Source organism: Elephantulus edwardii, unplaced genomic scaffold, assembly GCF_000299155.1.
Source record: "Elephantulus edwardii isolate Elephantulus edwardi_28Jun2011 unplaced genomic scaffold, EleEdw1.0 scaffold00100, whole genome shotgun sequence".
NCBI lineage: Eukaryota > Metazoa > Chordata > Mammalia > Macroscelidea > Macroscelididae > Elephantulus > Elephantulus edwardii.
This window is the reverse complement of record NW_006399850.1, coordinates 3,011,250-3,023,752: the sequence shown is the minus strand read 5'-3', so window position 1 is coordinate 3,023,752 and position 12,503 is coordinate 3,011,250. Positions and strand designations below refer to the sequence as shown.

The 12,503-nt window shown below is 38.3% G+C and overlaps 1 protein-coding gene across 1 annotated transcript in view; it reads left to right on the top strand.

The window, feature by feature from the left end:
* Positions 1-12,110, top strand: part of SLC25A21 (solute carrier family 25 (mitochondrial oxoadipate carrier), member 21) — a 340,939-nt gene extending 328,829 nt beyond the window's left edge. Inside the window, exons 8-10 of the mRNA XM_006891582.1 lie at positions 6,867-7,048; positions 7,946-7,998; positions 12,049-12,110. Coding sequence (XP_006891644.1) covers positions 6,867-7,048; positions 7,946-7,998; positions 12,049-12,110 — 297 coding nt within the window. The remainder of the gene's footprint in view (positions 1-6,866; positions 7,049-7,945; positions 7,999-12,048) is intronic.
* The last annotated feature ends 393 nt before the right edge of the window (positions 12,111-12,503 follow it).

The window sequence follows — 12,503 nt, the reverse complement described above, 5'->3', positions numbered from 1 at the left end:
GTCTAGGAAGTATAGGACCAGAAGCTAGAAGCTAAGATGGAAGCATACTGTGGAAAAGAAACCAAATGCAAAATTGGGGAGTTTTGTCTTTACTCCTCATACAGTAGGAAACTATTGAGGGTCTTTGAATATGGAAATACCAGAACCATATTTCTCTTTCATTGCCATAAACTCTGAACTGACTGGCCCTCCAGTGGGTGTTTTGAAGTTGTAAGTTGTACAAGAGGATACTGCTCATCTTTCTCCTGTAGAGCAACTGGTGGGTTCACACAATTGATCTTTGAGTTGGTAGCACAATTCTCTACCCACTAGTCTGCCAGAGTTCCAAACCATATTTGGTTTCATAAAAAGAAAATCCTGAAACCACTGTGATAAAGGGCAGGAAAGAAGCAAGATTTGGTCAAGGGTAATAAGAATTAGAACTAGAGCCAGAAATGTGGGAGTGATCTGGAGAGTACAAATGGAAGAGGCTATGCTCATTTATGCATAGTTGGTACCATGTGACAAAGAAAGCAGAGATGAACTGAGAGACTGAGTTGCTTGCATAAAGCAGTTCGTGGAATTAGGGGAGGAAAGACTGACCTGGATCCACAGGCAAAATGGTAACATCCACAGAGGAGTTTTATCCTCTCTAGAATGCCCACAGAATCCTTGGATGGTACAAATAGTGAATGTGCTGGACTGATAACTGAAAGGTTGAAGGCTACTCAGACAATCCTTAGAAAAGAGGTCTTGTGATCTAATAAAAAAAAAATTAAAAGGCCATCAGAACCCATTGGGGGTACTCTAACACACTTAAGATCACCATGAATCAGAGTTGACTATTACTGTTGGGAAAATGAGATTGCAAACAGTCACTGACTTGCCTGCATGAGACATCAAAATTCAAGATTCTCAGATGTGGCTTTTCAACTGAAAGCTTCAGATGTCCTAAAGAGATTTTAAATCAAGTTCAAACCACCTTCCTAGGAGATGATGATCCAACAGGTCTGAGATAGGGCTCCCCTTGTTTATACAAACTGAAGTGCTAGACCACTCACCAAAAGTTCGGTGGCTCAAAGTCCCCTAGAACTAAGTTCTCCTGTCAGAAGACACCCTAGTGATCTACTTTCCATAACCACAGCCTTGAATCCTATGGAGCATAGTTCTACTCTGACATCTGTGGAATCACTATGAATACGATCGACTTGATGGCAACTAAAAACAGGAATAGATTGGAGATAGGAGCCAATCATCTGTATTTGCAGTGCTCTCCCAGATAATTCTGATGCAAGGGTGGATTTTAGATCTGCTATGGGACCTAAAATGGAGGAGAATGGTACTGTATTCATAGTTAAAAAGACAAATTCAAGATCCATCCTGAAGTACAATGATGTGAATGACAGCATACTATCCATAAAAAAGTAGGAAGACCTGTTCATACAATTACTTTTCATATTATATATGCACCTATAACTAAAGCAAAAAAGGAGGAGATTGAAGGTTTCTAGAAATTCTTGTAGTCTGAAATTGACCAAACATGCAATCAAAATATATTAATAATTAGTGGTGACTGGAATGCCAAAGTTGGAAATGAGGAAGGTAAAGTAGTCAGAAAATATGGACTTGATGACAAAAATGAGACCAAAATTGAATTATTGAATTTTGTGCACTCAATGATTTATTCATAATACCTTTTTTAAAAAACACAAATAGTTGACTTTACACATGGACCTCACCTGATGAATTACACAAGAATTAGAGTATTTATGCAGACAGAATCATTGGAGAAAGCAGTATCTTCAGTCAAAACCAGATGATATACTGATTGTGGGACAGACCATAAATTACTCATGTGCAAGTTTACATTGAAGCTGAAGAAAATTTAAACTAGTCCACAGGAACCAAAATACAACCTTGAGTCTAAATCTATCCCAGTTGAATTTAAGAACTATCTCAAGAACAGGTTTGAAGCATTTAACATCGATGATCAAAGACCAGAGGAACTGTGGGAGGACATCAAAGATATAATCCATGAGGAAAACAAAAGGTCATTACAAAGAAGGACAAGAAAGACAAAACCAAAATGGATGTGAGAAGAGACACTAAAAAGTGCATTTGAGCATCAAGAAGTCACGACAAAAAGAAGAGATGCTGAAGTAAAAGAGCTGAACAGAAGATTTGAGAGGGCATCCCAAGAATATAAAGCAAACTACTAAAACAAGATGTGCAGAGAGCTGAAACAGAAAGTAAAAAGAGAAGAACTCATTGACAGTTTTCAAGCTGAAAGAATTGAAGCCTCGAGTTGCAAAACTGAAAGATGCTATGACAAACAATCTTGAAATCACAGGGTTGCACAATTTGGTGGGGGGAGTAAGGAGGTAAATTAAATGAGAAAGATCTGTCAGGGACCTGAAGAGACAACACAATGTATATAAACTTTGTAAGCAAACCAGTATAAAATAAAAAGAAAAAAAAAACAATGGAAGAAATACAGAGAATTGCTGCACCAAAAATAATTAGCAAACACTGAAAAATTTCAGGAAGTACCATATGAACAAGAACCATTGATAATGAAGGATGAGGTTCAGGCTGCACTGAAGGCATTAGCAAAAAATAAGGCCCCACGAATTGATGAGATACCAACTGACATGTTTCAGTTTCAGTGAACAGATGCAACCATGGATGTGCTCAACAGTTTATGCCAAAAAATCTGGGGTACAGCCATCTGTCCAAATATTGAACAGTATCATTAATATCTCATGCAAGCAAAATGTTGTTGAGGATCATTCAAAAATGGCTGGAACAGTACATTGATAGCGAACTACCAGAAGTTCAAGCTGGCTTTAGAAAAGGCAATGGTATGAGGGATATCATTTCTGATATCAGGCCAAAAACAAAGAATACCAGCAGAACGTGTATTTGTATTTAATTGACTGTACAAAGACATTTGATTGTGTGAATCATAACAAATTATGGCTAACATTGAGAAGAATGAGAATCTCAGGACACAATTAACACAATTAAGTGTTACCCAGGACACAATTAGCACAATTAAGTGTTAATATGAAATCTATACCTAGACCAAGAAGATGTTGTCTGGAAGGAGCAGAGGAACATTGCATGGTTTAAAATCAGGAAGGGAGTGTGTCAGGATTGTATCCTTTTTCCATACCTAATCAATCTGTATGCTGAGAAAATAATTTAAGAACCAGACTTAATGAGGAAGAATGTGGTGTCAGGATTGGAGGAAGACTTATAAACAACCTCCATTATACAAATGACACAACTTTGCTTGCAAAAAAGGAAGAGTATATGAAATACTTGCTGCAGAAGATCCATACCTTTGGTATGGGCTACAATTCAACATCAAGAAAACTGAGATCCTCACTTTGGGACCAGCAGTCAACATTATGGAGAAAGGATTGAAGCTGTCAATGATTTCATCTTCCTTGGACCAACAATAGAAATCCTTGGCACCAGGAGTCAGGAAATCAGGAAATGCAAGAAATTGGGAAAATCTACTGTCACAAACCTCGCCAGAATTCTGAAGAGTGATGATGTCAGCTTGAGGACTAAGGTGCGCCTGATGCAGAGCATGGTCTTCTCAATCAACTGCTGTGCATCAGAGAGCTGGATAATGAATAGGGATGACACAAGAATTTATGCCTTATGAGTTGTGGTGCTGGAAAAGATTCCTGAATATCCCATGGACTGTCAAAAGAACAAATAGATATGTCTTGGAGAAAGTACAGCCTCAGTGTTCCTTGGAGGGAAAGATGGTGAAGCTTCATACTTGGGACATGTAGTTAGATGAGGCTATTCATTGGAAAGAGACATGCGTGGAAAGATGGGGAGTCAACAGAGAAGAGAAAACTCCCAGAGATGGACTGACACTGACTTCAGCAATGGGCTTGAATGTTTCAGAGATGATGAAGATGACATAGGAGAGGGCGGGGTTCAGGTTGGCTGTTCATAGGATCACTATGAGTTGTGCTCAACTTGACAGCACCTAACAACAACAACAACAACAACAACATGGGACCTAAATATACTTGCATGAAATCTGCATAAAAAACATTGGTTTTGACCTTTACTTTTGCTAGTGAACAGTTTGATGTCTAGGACACCTTGGGTTTTGATCTCTAACAAAATATCTCAAATACAATGACCTTCATGGAATTTCTTTCTCTTTCTCTGGGCTACAGCAAGTACATTAGAGGCTGCTGACGCCTTAAAGAGAACTCCTGTGTATCCCTAAAGAACAGTACCCATGTATTTTTAACTTGCCCTAAGTTTAAAAGGAAGAGGACTGGGCATTGTCACTGTTGTTGTTATGTGTTGTTCAGAACTCTGACTCACAGCAACCCTCTGCAGAATAGCTTTGAACCCTGCCCTATCTTGAACTAATCTCACTGTTTGTGACTCACCTACCTTATTACCCCAGTCACTATGTCAATTCATCTCATCCAGGGTCTCTCTCTCTTTCTCTCTCTTTTTCTTTGGGGGCGGGGGGAGGGAGTCTTTCTTGTGCTATCCCTACAATGTTCCAAGCATGATGTCCTTCTCCAAGGACTGGTCTCTCCTGGCAACATGTCCAAAGTATGTCAGACAGAGTTTCAAAATCCTTGCCTCCAAAGAGCAACTTGGCTTGACTCTCTCCAGAACAGATCTGTTTGGTCTCTTGGCAGCCCATGGTATGTTCAATACTCTTCTCTAGCACTCAAAGACATCAATTATTCTTCTGTCATCCTTAGTCATTGTCCAGCTCTCTGATGCATAACAAGTAATTGCAAAGGCCATGGCCTGGTTCAAGTGCACCTTAGTCTCTAGACATATCTTTGCTCTTCAGAACTCTGGAGAGGTCTCTGACAGCATATTTTCCCAGCACAATTTCTTTTGATTTCCTGGCTGCTGGTGCCAAGAGTGTTGACTGTGTAACTAAAAAAGCTGAAATTGTTAACAATCTCAATCTCTTCTCCATCTATCATGGTACTGCTAATTGGCCCAGTGGTGACAATCTTTGTTTTCTTGATGTTGAACTTTAATCTATATTGAAGACTGCAGTCCTTGACTTTCATGGGGATACCATTAATGCATCTGATAGCAGGGTGCTTTGAGTCATTATTATATTTCAGGATATATATTAATACTATCCATTTTCTGCTAGATTTATAAAATATTCCTGGTACTTCTAGTATCACTTTTATTTCTCAGAGTAATACAATTAAAAGGTAAGCAAGTATCTAATCCTTCTTTTCTATACACTGGGGACACTGATTACATGACTTATCTGAAGTCAGACAACTAGAGCTAATCCTGAATTCCAAGTCCTCCTGAGTGGCCACGTCCAGTTTGCTTCTGTATCATAATGAAGAAGGGGCCTATAAAGGCATTTTTCTCTCCTTGTAAAAGAGAAAAGGGGGGACGGGGAAAGGAGGGTGACTTTAAACACACCTCACTCATACTGCAATCATGGCATTGTTTTTCCTGTTGAAACACCCTGTTGGTTTTTAAATCCCTTTAAACCTACCCAGCACCTGTATGGCCTAGATCCAAGCATTAGTGCAGAATCTCTCACTCTTTCTGTTTAACCACATGATTAAACAATATCCATGATGGTTACTGGACCTTGGTTCAGTTAAAAATTTCAGAATTTTCAAAAGTCGTCTTCTTCTATAGAAGATGGAAGCATGAAATATTCGGACCTGCCTTATTTTGGCTTGCTTGGTTGGTTTGTTTAATGCACTGTATGTTTTTCCCCCTTTTGTTTTCCTTCTGGATAAAATAGTACTATAACACAACCCTGTATATTCCTCTGTGAAGATTACTTCCAAAACTATTTACTGAAAGGGAGAAGAGGGAAAGGGTACTTGGCATTTTACCTACTGCATGAGCAGGAGCAGAAGAAGAGGTATAGGATATGACCTCTCTTCAGGGCAAGAACTGAGACTGAAAACATAATGAGAACTTCCCAGCAAATTCATTATAACAAAGCATAATGTGCACTCAGTGGGCATAAAAATAGGCTGAAGGAAAGTGACTCCCACATAAGACCTAATTAAATACTTTGATGTCAGAAAGCAGAGAAGGGAGGGTGGAAAATCAAATCAGACCAATTTGCAAGACCTTTGTTCAAATGGAATGAAGAAAATATTCTTTCTCTTTCGCTTCTCCTACCCCCCTCCTTTTTCTTCCTTTGCCATGAAGCAAGAATAAGATTCCGAAACAATGGGTTGTAAATTCTTCAGCCAATTAGCCCAGTGACTTACTACTGTTTATAATGCACAGAATGTCACAGGCTGTTTTGCAGCCGCCCCAAGTTGGTTTGTTAATAACAGGAAGCTAGCACTTCTCAGTACAGTGGATCAGCTACACGTGAAAATAAATGCAAAAAACCTGGAGGGGAATAGCAGCAGACCGAGAGTAGCCTTGATTTAATTTAACATTTGGGGGTCCACACACAAATGAGCATTTTAGTAGGCTTCATGGTGGAAGTTTCTGTCATTTGTAAAATATTCTGGCCAATTAGCTAATAGTGTGCTTGGATTTCTCCTGTTTTGATACAGTAATACTAAGTACATTGTGAAGCCCAATTATACAAATCATCCCCATATGCCATACCAGTCTCTCTTTATGAACTGTGTTTATAAATCCTGTGTGAGGAAATGTGTACTTCAGCAATTTAGACCATGTGTAAAAACATAGCCAATGGGATTGTCAAGAAAACAAGTTCCAGCCTAGGAAATCCTAATGTGTTCCACTGGAATAACAGGAGGGTGCCGGGGAGTGCAATGCTTTTCTTAAATACATATTGCTTTATAGTGTTTAACCTATTTAGGGGCTTCCGCTTCCCTTTCTGTTATTTTGTTCTTCTTTTCTTTTAGGATCCAACCTTGGAGTTTTTGAGAAAATTTGGGATCGGTCTTCTCTCAGGGACAATAGCCTCAGTCACTAACATCCCTTTTGATGTTGCCAAAAGTAGGATTCAAGGACCTCAGCCAGTTCCTGGACAGATCAAGTACAGAACCTGTTTTAAGACAATAGCTACAATCTACCAGGAAGAAGGGTAACACATTCTTATTCCCTAAATGTGCAAGGCTCAAATGTTGTTAAAACTCTAGCATAGTTCCATTTTGATGAGGGCTACTAAGTTCCCCCCTAAATTGGGTGTGTGTAAGAATCTGAGAGGAATGTATACACTTTACAAGATAAACAGACTAATGAAATATTGGCAAAATTGACAGCCTTGGTCAAAGTATTAAATGCCGTAAAAGCAACGCACACATCATTCTAAGGCAAATGACATTTTGTCAATTTGTATAATTTGTTATTGCATATAATGTGTTATATTAATATATGAACTAGAGAATAGTGTCCTTCTAACTAAATCCAATCAAAATGTCATTTTGATTAGACATTAGACAGTCTTCTGAGAATATTAAATATGAGAGTTCTATGGAAATAGGTTGTTTCCTCTGGTTTGTTTGGATTTTAGTTTTTACTTAAAGTGTGTGCTTTTTTCCCCTGGATTGTTTTTGTTTGTTTGTTTGTTTTATTTTTTAAGTCTCTTCACCCCTCCTCACTCACATATTATTTACAATATTTTATTATTTTGGTCTAAACTGCATCATATTTCCTAATGCAAAGACTGGGTTTGTGGTCTTTTAAATTCAATTGCAAAACTCATTTTGTCCATATACACAGCTGTCTCAAAAGTAAGACCTGTCTTGAAAGCAAAAACCATCTCGCTGATGAAAGTCTTGTTTCTGATTGGGCAAGATCAGCATGGCTTGGGTAATAAAGAATTGATTAACTCTTTCCCCTCATCAAATTTGCTACAGAGACTACTAAACTAGATACTGTCTGGCTTGAAATGTGTGTACTTTAGAATAATTTTTATAAAGCTCAAATATAACATTTTCTTTTCAGAATAAGAATGTTGCTCTTTCCTTTCTGGTTATAGGTTTTTTGCTTTGTACAAAGGACTGATCCCCAAGATTATGAGGCTTGGACCAGGTACTAATTTATCATTTATATCTCTCATTCTTCATTGGTCTAGTACCTCTTTTTATCTGTGTCTATCAGCAATACTATCAACATACTGTGAAAGATAGAAATTATGAGGATATAAAGTTGTCTATGGATGTTCCTTGAATTGTAATGTTGGGAAAGAGAACAAACAGATCTGTCTTAGAGGAAGTACAACCAGGGTATTCCTTAAAGGCAAGGATAGTGAAACTTTGTCTCACATACTTTGGGCATGTTGTCAGGAAGAGCTGGTCTTTGGGAAAAATTATCACTCTGGGAGAGGGAGAGAGTCAGTGTAAGAGAGGAAGACCTTCAATGAGATGGATTGATACAGTGACTGCAGCAACAGGCACAAGCATGGCAGAGATTGGAGAATGGTACAGGATAAGGAAGGGTTTCAATCTCTTGTTCTTAGGATTGCTATGAGTCATAGGGAGTTCTGGTGGCCTTGTTGTAAGGAGCTGCACTGTCAACCCAAAGGTACACAGTTTAAATTCACCAGATGCTTCACAGGGGAAAAATGGGCAGTCAACTCCCATGTGATATACTGCCTTTGAAAATCCGCTAGAGGGTTCCAGTCAATACATAACAACAACAACAGCAAGAGTTATAGTCAACTAGAGGGCACCTAACAACATCAACATGATATTCAAAATACTAAAAGCATCCACTAGTTATGTTCTACCTTTGTTTATAAGTTGCTTTTTTATGACTTTGCTGGAGGCTGGTAGAAGCCAAATATTGGCTTAAGTAAATAGGAAAAAATCCCCAGCCAGTTTGAAGGAGCACTGGAACATACAGTGACTTCTTGCTCAAGGGGAAAGTTTTCACTGAGGGAAGGACCAGTCCATCCAAACTTTCCCCTGTGCTCCTGGTTCACTGTTGTGCCTGCCTAACTTCACTGCATAAGGAGAAGAGAAAGGCAACTTGCTTCCATGAAACCCATGAGCTGTTTGTCTTCACAGTCACTTCTGGGCCCTCACCTTTCCTAACCTCGGTCAGCCCTGTGGAGGCTCCTGGCTCAGGGCCTTACCTCAGGACGCTAACCCACAAAAAAATTGACTGCCATTCCCACAGGGAGAGTCAACTGCCTCTATGTAAATAGATAAGAACATAACTGCTGCAGACTCTACCGCCTGGGCAAATAGTCTTGGATTATAAGCAGCCTGGTGAATAAGTACAAAAGTATGCTCTAGAGCACATATTTTGTTGTTGTTGTTGTTCTTTTTTTTTTCTCCTTTCGGCCAGGCCACACTCACCTACTTAATCTTGGTAAACTTCCCTATAACCTTCTCTCATTCCTCTCCTCTCTGTTTGCCTTTCCTCTTGTTGTCTCCTTTTCCAATATCATCCTCCCTTATACACACACACACACACACACACACACACACACACACACACACACACTTTTATCTTTAGATTGCAGCCCGATGAACCAGCATTTCTACCAGTCCACAATCTACAATTACAGTCTATAAATTGAAGCTGGTGAGCAGTTCACACTTTCATGTACTTAGCAAACACTTCAACAATTCCCCATCCACATACTTCAACGTTTCTAAGCATTTAAGCACGACTTTTGTTTTCTATTTGAGATTCAAACCTGTTCTCTGTTAGTCATAGTAAAAACTAAGCCAATAATAAAAAATTCTGGGAATTCTGTGCATCTCAGCAAATATATAGTACTTTTCCTTCACCACACAACAAAAACCTACTAGTATGCTAATATTAGGGAAAAATCACTGATCTGGCCCAAAACCAGTTTTCTCACAAGGGAATGGGCCCAGAAAGGTGATGACCAGGCAAAGTATAGCTAAAATGGCAATTGACTGGAACCTTAATCCAAAACTCTTAAATAATCTGACCCCAAGTTTTGTTAGAGGTTTGCAAATGTTTGGTTCCCTTTTTAAATGTTTTTGCATGAGATGTGCTGAATTGCTGGGGCATTAAATTCAACGAAAAGGGTTGTTGTGAACTTACTGTCCAGGCTAAACCAAACTGGGAGTAACTGGAAACCTTGTCTCAGTATCTTCAAAGGAAAAAGAGGTAGAAAGGCAAGACTTTGAGAGTTTAGGGTACCAAAAAAAAAGTTTAAGAAAAGGTAAACCTGGAATTTTCATTCTTTGTTTTGAAACAGTCGTCAGCATGATGTTCACTTTCTTTTTTAACAGCCAAGCAGCTCTGATGGTGCAGTTCATAGGATATTGTACTGCTGATCAAAAAAAGTCCTTACTTCTGGCCGTCTGAATCTACTAGCTCCTTTTACTAGAGAAAAATTAGTAAATTTTTTTTGTTTGGTTAGTTTAGGGTATTTTAGCAGCTATGGTCAAGTACCTCCTACAAAAAAATAATTTTGAGATGTGTGGTTTAAACTCCAAATATCATTCAAAGGGAATCTAATTCTGCATGTTCTTGTCTTACACTGTGAACAGTTATTAAGAGTAGATGCAGCTATTGCACATACATGCACAACCTTCCATGGTGTGTCCCTTTTGTTGGCAGAACTCAACAAGGTGTGCTGGTACAACAGCTGAGAGGATAATAAAACAGTGTCTCCATGAGGGAAAATAAAAATTAACAGTTTTAGGTATATGATTACACAAAACATGTGCAGCCTATAGATTTTTAAAAAAACAAAACACAACAACAACAAAACACCAACTTCTTTTTCTTCCTGTCAGAAGTTAGCTTTCTGTTCATGCAGCGAGTCTTCTGTCATTCTCCGTATATTTATCTACATTTTTATTTTGTAATGTTCTTCATAGTTATCCATGCAAGATAAGGAGATTATCTTAAAGAGCACAAGACAAGTGCTATCACTCCATCAGATAAAACACAGAATCATCTACATACAAATCATTCTCCCAGTGGCTAGTCAGTAGCCTTGATACTTATTTTCCTTTGTAATGTTCTTGTTGACATATTACACAGAAAACCTCTTTGCAGTCAGTTTACATAACTCTTTTTTTTCCAAGACAATCAATATCTATTGCCACCCAGCCCTATCTACAAAATTTTTTAAGGTTAATCTGTATATAACTGAGGCACATAAATGAATGAAAGGTAGCTTTCAACTCCCTTTTAAGTCTTGCAATAAAATATATTCCTTTAGTATTGAGAAATTATCTTTCAAATTGCAGACTATTCAAAAAAACTGTAAGAAAATCAAACTCTTCCATCAAGCATCATTGAGAGGTTGTGTTCTTTAATTTAGCTAAGACTAATTATGGACTAAAAATGCTAATTATAAGTGAAAGATATGAATCCTTAATACATGACGAATCTGAAGATTTCTCTTCACATGAAAGTCACAGGCCCTTATATGACTTTACGTGTCTGTATTGTTTTCTTTTAAAAATTATAAGTACTTGAAAAAAATAATCTGATGAGAAATCATAAAAAATTATAGAAACCCATGGGGGGAAATGTACTTGGAGAATCAAGATGGCCTTGATTTTACTCTAAGAATATTCCATAATAGTTTACATATATATGTTGCAGTTGTCAGAGTCAGAACCAACCCATAGCTGACCCTCTGGCAGGTTTTTAGAGGCAGTTAATCACACAGGAGGAGACTGTCCATCCTTCTCCCACAGAGCAGCTGGTGGCCTCAAAGCGTGCGCCTTCAGGATTGCAGTGCAGCTCCTTGCCACTAGACCACCAGAACTCTCTTATGTGTGTGTGTGTGTGTGTGTGTGTGTGTGTGTGTGTGTGTGTATTATATACTACTAGAGCAGTGGAACAGGCATTTGGCTGTTAACCAAAAGTAGAGTAGTTGGAATCCACCAGCTAGTCTATGGAAATTTACAACCTTAAAAACCCTAATGGGTTAGTTTTAGAGTCAGAATTTAATCCATGGCAGTGGGTTTGGGCTTTTCTTGGGGGGAGGGGATGGTGGTGAACATATATAGATAAGTTAGAATTCAAGAAGCATTGATTAGGTAGACTGTATGGGAGTCCTAAATTCAGAAGCACAGTGAAAAAAGATGTTGATACTTCATGAGACTATGACAACCAACCAGTCCTTTTCTTTCCTAGGTGGTGCGGTGATGCTGCTGGTTTATGAATACAGCTATTCATGGCTTCAGCAAAATTGGTGATAGCCTGCAAAGTGCTTTTCACCCTTGAAATAATGGGTACGTGCTAAGCAGCACTATGAAGAGAAGACATTGAGCAGCCATATTGGGCATGCAGTTACAAAGGGGGAAGCAGTTTAAGTCAAGAACTAACCATATTTTGATACTTTAAAAATATCTTTAGACAGATTAAAACTGTAGTTTTTTGACTGTATGATAAAATTGAGAAATTAAAGACAATACAAAGCAGTAACACATATAAGTTGAATATAAAAGGAGAATAGAAAGAAAATGAACTTCACAAAAAGCATCACGTGTTCCTCTTCACAATGAAACCAATTCCTTGTACTCATCATTGTTTCTTCATAAGGTATCAAGAAATGTTTCTTGGAAAGAAATCCCTGATAGCCAGTTTTT